The sequence below is a fragment of the Poecilia latipinna genome, unplaced genomic scaffold (genome assembly GCF_001443285.1).
Source record: "Poecilia latipinna isolate Pla-1442-1.1 unplaced genomic scaffold, P_latipinna-1.0 Scaffold891, whole genome shotgun sequence".
NCBI lineage: Eukaryota > Metazoa > Chordata > Actinopteri > Cyprinodontiformes > Poeciliidae > Poecilia > Poecilia latipinna.
This window is the reverse complement of record NW_015113507.1, coordinates 142,892-153,702: the sequence shown is the minus strand read 5'-3', so window position 1 is coordinate 153,702 and position 10,811 is coordinate 142,892. Positions and strand designations below refer to the sequence as shown.

General features: G+C 41.4%; 2 protein-coding genes across 3 annotated transcripts in view; both read right to left on the bottom strand.

Annotated features, from left to right (window-relative positions):
* serpinf1 (serpin peptidase inhibitor, clade F (alpha-2 antiplasmin, pigment epithelium derived factor), member 1) overlaps positions 1 to 1,072 on the bottom strand; it is a 7,139-nt gene extending 6,067 nt beyond the window's left edge. The window contains exons 1-2 of one of the 2 annotated variants that reach the window (XM_015048566.1): positions 996 to 1,013; positions 679 to 739 (exon numbers count right to left, since the gene is read on the bottom strand). The gene's annotated coding sequence lies outside the window, so the exon portion shown is untranslated. Of the gene's footprint in view, positions 1 to 678; positions 740 to 995 lie in introns of both variants that reach the window. The other variant, XM_015048565.1, reaches the window with a different exon arrangement.
* Positions 1,073 to 1,824: 752 nt separating this feature from the next.
* Positions 1,825 to 5,964, bottom strand: serpinf2a (serpin peptidase inhibitor, clade F (alpha-2 antiplasmin, pigment epithelium derived factor), member 2a). The gene is made up of 9 exons (XM_015048564.1): positions 5,849 to 5,964; positions 4,724 to 4,792; positions 4,422 to 4,653; positions 4,176 to 4,319; positions 4,048 to 4,090; positions 3,676 to 3,821; positions 3,365 to 3,507; positions 3,080 to 3,275; positions 1,825 to 2,358 (listed from the first exon to the last, which is right to left on the bottom strand). Exons 2-9 carry the CDS (start codon positions 4,775 to 4,777, stop codon positions 1,853 to 1,855), a joined length of 1,464 nt encoding a protein of 487 aa, XP_014904050.1. The 5' UTR covers positions 4,778 to 4,792; positions 5,849 to 5,964; the 3' UTR covers positions 1,825 to 1,852.
* Positions 5,965 to 10,811: the final 4,847 nt, after the last annotated feature.

The window sequence follows — 10,811 nt, the reverse complement described above, 5'->3', positions numbered from 1 at the left end:
CCTGTTTTCAGCAGGAGGAGGCAGAGAGAGTTTCTGTTGAGCTGACACAAACAGCAGACTCTCTGATTACAGCCTCCACTGCACAATGGCTGCTTTCTGCTCACATCTGGACCTTCTTCACACCAAACCTCAGACCACACAGGAATGATGGGAAACCCAGATGGAGCCGGCCAGCAGTTTTTTTCCTCTAAAACTCGAAACGAAAACAAGAGCCGTGGAGGGAAGAAAGTGATTCAAATTAAACTCGTCCAGCGCCTCGTTCTGTCCGCCAGGGAAGCTCCAGGTCCGTCCTGATCTGATGGGTTATTATCTGGATCATTGTCTCACGTGGCAGGGGATGGATCGGTCCTCAGTGTCTGCAGAACGAGCCCACATCATCACTCCTCCGTCACCGTGCTTGTTTCTTTGCTCTCCTTAACAAACAATCATTGATTGTTTCTAAAATACATGAAGGCCAAACCTGGAATGGAAAGTTTTCCCAGGGAAATTCCCTCCTACTTCGGTTTTTAACTGATAAAACATTTTATATCAAATATTTTACTTTGTGTGGAATCAGAATTAGATCAGAATATGAAAACAGTTGAAGGCATCCAGGAATAACTATGAGAGTTCTTCAGAGGTTCTGGTTCTGATGGTTGAAGTTGAACCAGAGGTGCTGCTGTTTCACATTATATAAACTTCGGAGTGGAAAAACGCCGCAGCTGTTTGCGGTTTTTGGCTCCGCGGCGCAGAAAGAAGACTGGGATTTTCAGCACAACTCTCAGAAAAAAACGAGCATAAAAACTGGAATGATTCGGTTCGGATTTAAATGTAAAAAATAAAATCAAAGTTGTCCAAATAAGCACCAAGTGTCTCTCTGACAGTTCTGGGTCACTGGACCCAAAACTGCAAACTGGAGCCTGGATCCAGTTTGCACGTTTTTGACCATCAGCAGATAATTTCAGTTTCAGGAAAAACCCAAAAAAAAAAAAAAAAGGGAGCAGCAGTTCACTCACCTCTCCGGTCCGGACGGTCCACGTCGCTGCTGCTTTCTGTCTGTCTGTCTGTCTGTCTGTCTGCTGCGGAGACTGTTGGACCCGCGGGATCGCGCACAGGCGTCGCGCACACGGCTCCGCTTTACGAGTCTGAAGCTGCATTCAGCTTAGTTTAGGTTAAATAAAAAAAATTTACATTTATCATTTAATCTACAAATTTCCTTTTATTAGCTTTGGAAGCAGATAAACTTAGTTTCCTCTGTTTAAATGTTTCTCACTGATTTAGTCAGAAACGTTCAAAATGGATTAAAAAATTTAAATCAAATACAAACTGTAAAAAGGGAGATAAGCCTTTTAAGATTGCTTCTTCCTGCCGTTGTTTCCTGTGGCAACATGGAACCGTCCATCTTGGTTGGTTCCGGTCCAGAAGGTCCATCAAACAAATAAAACCAAACCTTATTCAATAAAAACGTAAAGTTTATTTAAATGAAGAGTCCAAATGCCAACTAATTCACAGTTACTGATGAACATGGTAGCAGTTTTAGAAAACCAACAATATTTCCTATCAGAGGCTGTTTTTACTCCCTGGAATATATTCTTGAAATTTAATAAAGAAGAGATTTAGTAAAAACAGGAAATGTAAATCAGTTACAGACCTGTGTCAGGTCAGAATATTGTGGTTTTTAGCTACACTGCGATCACGTGATGCGTCCGTCTTATGAAACAGGCTAACGCGTTAGCTTACTGAGGGTTTACAGAAGCTGTCCAGTCTGTTATCTAGTCACTGTAAGTTGTTGGTTGTATTGACCTGAAAGGGAGACGTCGGTGTCTCTAATTATCTGAAGAGATGTTGTATAATTTCTTTATTATGATTTTTTTCAGATTGGGACGAAGTTGTCTGGTTTGGAGCAGGGCTCGTCTCCTTGAGTCTTACTGCTGCTGCCATCTTGTTCATCGACCTGCTGCAGCTGCTCCTTCCCACCACCAGGAGCGCTGCAGGACTGAACAGTGCTGCCCTCTGCTGGCAACCTGTTGAGCTCGACGTTCAAATCTGTTGCTCTGGCCGCCTCGGTTCCAGGCTGGTCGTTCATGGTGTTGTTCCCGTTGGGGTCGTCGTTAGGCATGGGGTCGTTGTCGGGGGCGGGGTTTGTGACGATGCCCATGAACAGAGGGGCCAGAGAGAAGTCATCAACAAGGGCAAACAGGAAAGGGGAGTTGACAGAAAACAAGGAGATGGAGCGCATCGCGGTCACCACGGTGGTGGCGGATGCTTCGACACCTTCTTCGCTGAGCTCCATGGTGGTGGCATGACGGACGCTCGACACCCTGAGGGGCTGCTCAGAAATCCCAGAGAGGTCCGGACCCGAAAACAGGGAACCGAGTCCTGACAGACAAATACAACAGGAGAAAAAAACTCAACGGAGATTTAAATACACAATGTCCTTCAGAGTTTCTATGGTGCTACAGTAGATCTGGACCAGAACCTCAAAACAGGAAACCACACAACTACCAGCAGATTGGCAATTTTCAGAGGATAGATCAGTGTTTGTCCCTTCTTCACACATTCTACACCTATAAGACATAACATGATGATGGTCATATGCCTGATTGGCGTATGTACATGTGTCCATCAGCTGGTTCTACTGGACCCTGCTAATGAACGTTGAATCGATGCATAAGCAGAGTGACATCTAAAATCTGCAGAGCAGTGGGCCATTCAGACCAGAACTGGACATCACCGTGTTGGTGCTATAAGATGGTTAGTGTCTTGGTACTTTATATTGACTCTTTAAGTATGGAAACATGGTGTTGGAGGAAAAAGTTGTTTATATCATCAGATTAATGGTTTGGATTGATCCATGGTGATTCACAGTCAAGCCTATTCTACTTCCTGATGCAGCGATGCAGAAGTTCCTGCTTTGGCACACAGAAGGGGTGACTGGATGCATCATGACATATGTGCATTGCATACTACCATACTATGAGGTTTCCAGCCTGTGTCTCTGCTGATCAATAGAATCACAGTTACTCCTGAGATGCTTCAACAGGCATCAATCTACCTGTCTAACTAACCAATGAGGTGCCACAAGGCTTTCTACCCTCACCCATGCTGGTCAGTGCCTCTTCGAGCTCCTGTCGATATTGGAGCTTCATCTTTGGTACGTTGACCTGCATTGATTTTTCTTGAGGTAGACGACTGTAGAGGTCAGAGATATTTAGCTTGGGAAGCACCGATGAGACGTTTCCTATGGGAAGGATGACTAGGAAGCTGGTGTTTCCTTTGAAGGGAAAGCTGGCAACCTGCAAGGGACAAAGACTCATTTTGTTTGGACGTTCACCAGAAACTAATCCCAGCATCAGATTTCCATGACATATGGTGGTTGTGATACCTGTGCCTGCAGCTGAGGGTCGTTCATCAGGCGTAGAGGATACTGGGCAGATTTCATCATGTCCACTGAGACTGAGTTCTGGCTGTCAAGATAAAACACTCCCTTTGAGGTCACCTGAGGGTCAAACTGGGTCTTCCATTCACCTGACAAACAGATACAGAAAAACAAACTTTTAATCCAGGTCAAGATGCAGACTTCTTTTGTTAAATATGGCTCCTACGGTTTCAGTTCAAACTCAGGGGAACGTGTCATCCTCTTCCAATGCCCTGCATTACCCTTCTAATTGGTGAATGATTGGTTGAAGGGTTCACCTTTGAAGTAAACACCGTTAATGAGCATTAGCACCACGTCATGTGGAATGCTTTCCAAGAAGTTGGGGATGTTTCCATTGGTGACGTTCTCCACCCATTGGTTGACCTCATCCACAGAGACCAGAGGGAAGGGCCGGGACCGGTACCTGGACAGAAAAACAGTTTGAAAACAGGTCTGGCATAGACCAGACCACACAAACATGGCTGTTTGTTTAAATAATTACAAACTTCTCAAAACATCAAACCAGATCTTTCAAAAGTCTGGTGTGGAAAATTATTTTTGATGAACGATTGATCCAGTTTGTCTAAATACAATGTAGTTCCCCCTTCTGTTATCATTCTAAGGGTTTGGATCCCAAATATAATCGATACCTGGCCAGAGATTCCTCAACAAACGACAGCTTCACTTCAAATCCTGAGGTGAGGAAGAGGAAAGAACAAGAGTTACTAATGTGTGAAACTTCTGCTAATGTGAGGAACCATCACTCCTGAGGTCCCACCTGGTCTCAGATACATTCGTGCCGCCACCTCCAGTGACCTGTGGGTTAGATGAGGCACAAGGCTTCCCAGGATGTGATGGAAGCATGGCTGGTTGTGGGCCTGAAGACTTTGTAGGAGAAGCTTCTCTGTTTCATTGCGGGAACCTTAGGAAAGATAAATGAAACTTGTTAGCGTGTTAGCATTAATCTGCAACATTATAATTCAGTTTAAATCTAGATTCAATCTGGAAAATGAAGCTAGTGAACCTAAGGTGAGGTGAGCAAGGGCGAACATCAGGCTGAGAGGGGAGAGGATGACATTGGGCTGCTGTGAGCTGATAGCAAGCTTCTCCAGGATCTTCAACCCCAACTGCTCTATAGCGCCCCCTATTGCCCGGTGTTCCTCATGGCTGAATGTTCTCCCACAGTTACTGACATTTTTCTCCTCCTCTTCATCTGTGACTGGAGAGACTTCAGGAGCTGCTGTAGCGGGTTCTTCCTGAACAGACATCAACAGAGTTCAGATACAAATGCTAATGAGAGAAATGCCACGAGTCGGTTCTTCTTACAGTCAGTCCCTGGCGACTGAGGCACAGCAGCAGCAGAAAAAGACACAGCTTCATTTCCAGAGGGCCAGCCTGGAAAAACAGATACAGACATGACTGAACACCAGTTCTGCACAGTGGTCAGCACACTTTCGCTAATCTGCTAACTCGTAAGAGCTACTTTTTCACTTAGCACTTTATCGCTAAGTGATAAAGTGCGCTTAGCTTCTCCTATGTACTATTTTGTAGTGCATGTTGTGTCATCAACATGTTGGATATCCATATGGTCCAATTCATATTGTTCATATTGAACCATACAGATTATCTTTTGTTTCAACTAAATAATATGTTGGTCTAGTGCTTTAGCATTAGCAGAACTAACTTTGTGGTCAGCAGTGTTCGTCTTTGGTTCTGAACATTGATTCTTAAATTCAGGCATGCAAAAGGGAATGTTCTGTTCAGCCTCGGCAAACTTTAACTAGACCTGTCCAGCATGTGCTAATGACAGGAAATGATGTTATGTACAGCCTGATCACTGTGGTCCCGGCGTCTGTAACACATATTTTGGGTTTTCATCCTTTGCAAACTACAATTATCAAAATGAGCAGAAGCAAACTCTTGTTATTGTGCTGATATAACTATGAGACCCTCCAGCTTAAAATTTTGGATCCACCTCCATTTCTACACTCTGTCATGTGATCCATTAGATTTTAGAACTATCAGATGTCCTAACATCCTGTTTTACACCAAACTGGCCAACAGCTTTCAGAACCAGCGCTTATGTAAATATCCAGTCAGTGCAGAACCCAGGCGGGTCAGTCCGGGTCAGAACCAGTGGATGGTTCAGATGTGGCGGCTGTGTTTACCAGGAGACTAAAGGTTAATGTTTCAGAACCTTTTTTGGCTGAACGGCAGTACTCTGAATAAACACAAAGCAGAAAACACTGAACTGAGCATGAAAACGCAAACACTTTCCAACAGTTCAGGTTCTCCACAACAATCATAATTCAGAGATCAGTGGGTGATCTGGACACATTTATTACACTCACCATTAATCTTTACAAACAAGACATTATTAATGTAACTGATTTCTCCCCAAACAACCAATCAGACAAAGTTCTGATGAAATACGAGCTGACCCAAACTCACCTGGACTTCGCTTGAGAAGAGGAGATGAAAAACGGAGAATAATAAAGGAAAATCCAGATGTGATCAACCTTCTTCAGGCTGTTCAGCGTAGTGGACCCAACAACTGCCACCCCCATGTTAGCGGGTTAATAATCAACTCTGATCGGATTGTTGTGGAGGCTGTGGTCTCTGCTATACGTTCCAATCAAATAATGTTAAAGTTAAAATGTTCGTTTACCAGGATCCAAATGATCCACAGGGAGATACTAAATCTAACTAAATTCACTAATTAATCTTTTCTGTGTCAGATTATTTATGGAGCATTCAGTCAGAATAAAGCTGACTGACGGCTCTGAATGCTTTAGTTTGTTAACTTTAGCTGAATTTGGCCTTTTTTTATAAAGTGACTATTAATAACAGAATACCACAGAGAGCAACAATATATAAATCAACAAAAGCTAAACATAAATGTTGAGAAAAGGGTTTTTTTTTTTCGGCAAAAATACGAACCAAAAGCATAACTAAAGTAAATCTAACACCAAAAGTATGACAACTTAATGCTAAATGATACAACAATAAACCTAAATATGTTTTTCAAAGTAAGGCTGAGCGATTAGGATCCAGTTACAAGAAAACCAATAAGACTGTGGTTAACAAACAGGCTAATCAGGCTGTGATTCTACACAATTTTGTTTTCAAACAATAACATTTAGTATTTTTACTCAGTTAGCAGCGTAGAAAGTGACTGATTTAATGACACAAACTTAATACGTTTTATTCTCAGTATGTTTAGATTAAAAGCTGGAAATTCAACTTTAAAGGCTGTTTTTATTGTTGAGAAAAGCCCAGATCTTGCTTAAAAACCTACCACTTTTCAGCTCTAACAACAAGCTAAGCTACAGCAAATGGCTAGCTGGCTGAGCTAAACAATGTGAAACATCTAAGTTTTAAAAGACTGAGCATTTTTAGAAAATTTTGCTATATTAACATTAAACAGATAACATAATAAAGAAAATAGAGTTGCGTTTGGCAGATTAAACTTTTCTCAATTTTAGGCTTCATGATGTTAAGAGAATGAGCTAATACAGCTAGTTTTAGCAAAGAAATAATAAAGACAACAGATTAGTTTGATTAAAAACAACAATGCAAAGCAACCAAAACCTACAAAATATGATTGAAATTAACAATGAGAACAATAGCTATGTTTCCATCCAACTGTCATGTGAATTTTAAGCAAACATTTAAAATGTTGCAAAAAAGAAAACTGAAACGTAATTTAGCCGTGTTTCCATCTAATGGTTTGGAGTGAATCATGAAAGTGTGAGTTCAGACACTATGCACGGTTGTAATAAACAGGAATTAAAGGTTGGTAACTAGCATGAAGCACACATCTAAAATAAAATGGAGAGTCCTCCCCAGGAGGTCTGAAAACATTCCAGAGTTTCGTGCCTCTGGTAAGGCAGAGGCCCACCAGAGGATGGGATTGTTCGCTATGTCAGAATTTAACCAGTAAATGTGTTTCCTCTCCGTTAGCACATTAACTCTTACTCAGAAAAATCCAAAAACCACCTTAAGAAAGTTTCAAAATAGCACAGCTCAGATTTCAGTTAACCAACATCTTTTCGCTATTCTCAAAGTAAAGTTTGCGTTTTTATGAATAGGCTACATTTTTAAAGGTTAGAATGCTTCCTCCAAACCAAGATTAAAGTCTGACAGTGAAACTAAAAGGAATCAGATAATCTAAAGGGTCTATTATCTTTATAGACACAGCAAAAAGAGAGTAAGGGACGGTTTCAGGTGAAAGTCGTTTACGTAACGTTGGAACCTTCTTAAAATTTTCCACTTGTAAAGATGACTGAACCCAGCAGGAGGAGGGTAAACCCTATCCTACACTCTGTTGTGCCTCATTGTGCTTTCCACATACATCCAGAGTAGAGAGAGTGGGCGGATATTTGTCTTGTTCTGACCGCCATGTTCCAGCCTAACGCCCCCACATCGCAGCTCTGTGACAAATAGCGTCACCTCCGCCATCTTGGAAACCCTGACATGCTGAAGAACTTCATACCGCAGAGGAGCAGCACATCTGAAGAACAGTGGAAAACTAGAACTGTTTGCTCAGCAGCTGGAGCCGACTGAACAGGACCACTAGTCCTTTGGGGGAAATCACAATGCAGAAATATGTTCAAATGAAAAGCAGACACTGAAAACATGTCAGCAGGAGACTAAAAATACCAGTCAGCTCCAGCAACATCTGGAACTCACTGCCATTTACCCAGAGGAAGAGTTATAAACCAGAACCGCATTCAGAAGCTGTTTACTGTCATCCTCCTGTCCAATCTGCAGGTGGCAGAAGGTTCATCTGATCAAACTACTACATCTACACATACACATGAGGGGAATGTCCAGCCAGCACCGAGTTCTGGAAGGAGACGGGTTCTCCTGGGAAATATGTGAATCGACCCCAAAACTAAAGCTAAAGATCTTGTGAAGAAGCTGCTGAAACAGGTAGAGAAAGTTATTCTCCACTGTGAAACCAGTTCTGTCCCTTCATGGGCTGAAAGGCCAATCAGAGAGAAAGAAGCCATTACTCCTTAAAAAGCCAGAATAAAGTTTGTAAATATGTTCAGACATGAACATATTTACATCATTGGCGACTAGGCCCAGGACCTTTGTATTTGGGTGTTTCTGGTACAGCAGTAAATCTGACCCATAGCTCCTCCGGTCCCACTGGGCTTCATTTCTGTTTCTGTCGTTGGGTTCAAGTTGTGCTAAAAGCAGTTAGACTATTAGTGAACCTATGCTACCTTGAAATAGCATTTCAATGCTAAACATGTAGCAGCTAACGCTAATGTTAGTGTCCAGAGTCCATGAAAGATCAGAGAAACTCTGGAAAGATGAACAGAGAGAAAAACTCTTTGCTCGAAAAACCTGAAGATTAAAAACTTTAAATATGTTTGATGTTCAGGTCTGAGGGCTATTAATAAGTCAATAATTTAGCAGCAAAAAATGGTTTTTGAACTGAAAATGTTGCTGATTTTGTCAAAAATGTGATCAATCAACTACTGATCGTGCAATTAACTCAGTTAAAAATTTTATTCTTGCCACTAATTCATCAGTAAAAATCAAGTAATAGTTTGGATATTATTAAAGCTGTAAAACATATAACATTTTTACTTTGAATTTTTTTAAGTGTTATCAATTGAAAGAAATACAAAATGATTGAATCAAATTATTTTAAAAATAAAAAGAACCAAAAAAACAAGAATGTGAGACACTAAAGTATCAAACTTCCATCAAGTTCTGACATCACGACATATTTTGGTTCTGATAAAGAAATTTGTGCTACTATTAAAATATTATTGTGATAAACTTCTGCTTCTTCTTGAAGTGGTCACTCTGTATTTAATGTACTTTCATTTTTGTTGTTTATATTTGTTCTAGGAAATGTTATTAATTGAAAATTAAAATCAGTAAGAGCAATGTCACTACCAGCTGGTGTCCACTGGGTGGCAGCACAGGATAAACTGGAGCCTAATCAGCGTGACCTTGCCAGATAATGTAATCTACAACTACAGAGCCTGATGGAGTCATCAAATTACCAGAGTAAGGAGAAAATAATAAATCAGGACTGGCTGAATATTATATCTCTATCATTGTTTAGGGGGGAAACGGCAGCTGGTCAAATCTTGAGTCCATCACAGGACGAAGCAGCGCTATCAGATCAATCTGTCATTTTTAATTTAATCCATCGAGGTATGATTTGTTACCTCTGGAAGCGTCTTTAGCTCTGATTGTTTGCTGACATTCAGCCCAACTGGTGGAGCCTACGCGGTCCGGTCCAGTTGGTTAAACTGGACCAACTGTTTAACCAACAGTTGCAGACTCAGCTCCCAGAGCTGAGTCTGCAGCTCAGGGATCAGAAGAACCAGGACAAAAGATTCTGGTCCGGCTGAAGCCCTGAAGGACGGCAGAACCAACGCTGGGAGAAACTGGAGCTGAGCAGAGAACAACTTCAGGCCAAACAGAAAGAAACAAGGAAATGTTTAAAATAGATTTATTAAGAAATGTTTGATTTATTACCGCACAAAAGAAATAAAGATAGTTTTACTGAAACCATCATAAGAGTTGATTAATTTAACAAAGGACCATCTGACTACAGCCAGCATGCAGCTGACTGGGGTTCATTTCACAGCTGATAATAATAATAACAATAAGCTAAGAGTTATGATATAAAGAGTCTTCAAAGATAATCTGGATCTGTAGGATTTCACCCTGTCAGGTAAACCCAGCAGAACCTGGTGAAATCTTTTTGATTCCTGGATTAAATGGGATTATTTCATCCCAATATGTTTTAGTTGTTTCTGCTCTGGTATTATTAGTCTTCAGTTTAATATAATTTAGCCATTTCTTATTCCAGTTTAAACTTTTGGACAATCATACAGTAGTTTGTTTTTTTCACAGTTTTGTGTCTGATCCAGAGTTAGTTGTTAACACTTATTTAATGATTAAATACTTTATATTTTGCAGTTTGCTGAACAACCTAGTACTTTGTACCCACCTGAAACTGTGGATCTGCTGGACTTTGATGATTTTTACTGTTTATTTTTATTAAAGGTGAAGAATGTCAGGAAGAACCAACATGACGCAAACAGATCCCATTTCCACTTCTGTGTTTGTTCTGGTGAGCCTGTAGATAAAGTCTACAGGGACACGGTGTGTGTGTGTGTGTGTGTGTGTGTGTGTGTGTGTGGGGGTGTGTGTGTGTGTCCGTGCGTGCGCGTGCGTGCGTGCGCGTGCGTGCGTGCGTGCGTGCGTGTGTGTGTGTGTGTGTGCGTGTGTGTGTGTGTGTGCATGTGTGCGTGTGCTTGGGTGCGTGTGTGTGCGTGTGTGTGTGTGTGTGTGTGCGTGTGTGTGTGTGTGTGTGTGTGTGTGTGTGTGTGTGTGTGTGTGTGTGTGTGTGCTCTGACACACATAAAGTTAATAT

What these genes read in the sequence shown, in the direction of transcription:
- serpinf2a (XM_015048564.1), bottom strand. Translation starts at nt 4,777, where the DNA reads ATGAAGCTGTGTCTTTTTCTGCTGCTGCTGTGCCTCAGTCGCCAGGGA. An exon ending in CCTTGCTCACCTCACCTTAG is followed by an intron (nt 4,320 to 4,421) that starts GTTCACTAGCTT and finishes ATCTTTCCTAAG; the next exon opens with GTTCCCGCAATGAAACAGAG. An exon ending in TAACGGTGTTTACTTCAAAG is followed by an intron (nt 3,508 to 3,675) that starts GTGAACCCTTCA and finishes TCTGTTTGTCAG; the next exon opens with GTGAATGGAAGACCCAGTTT.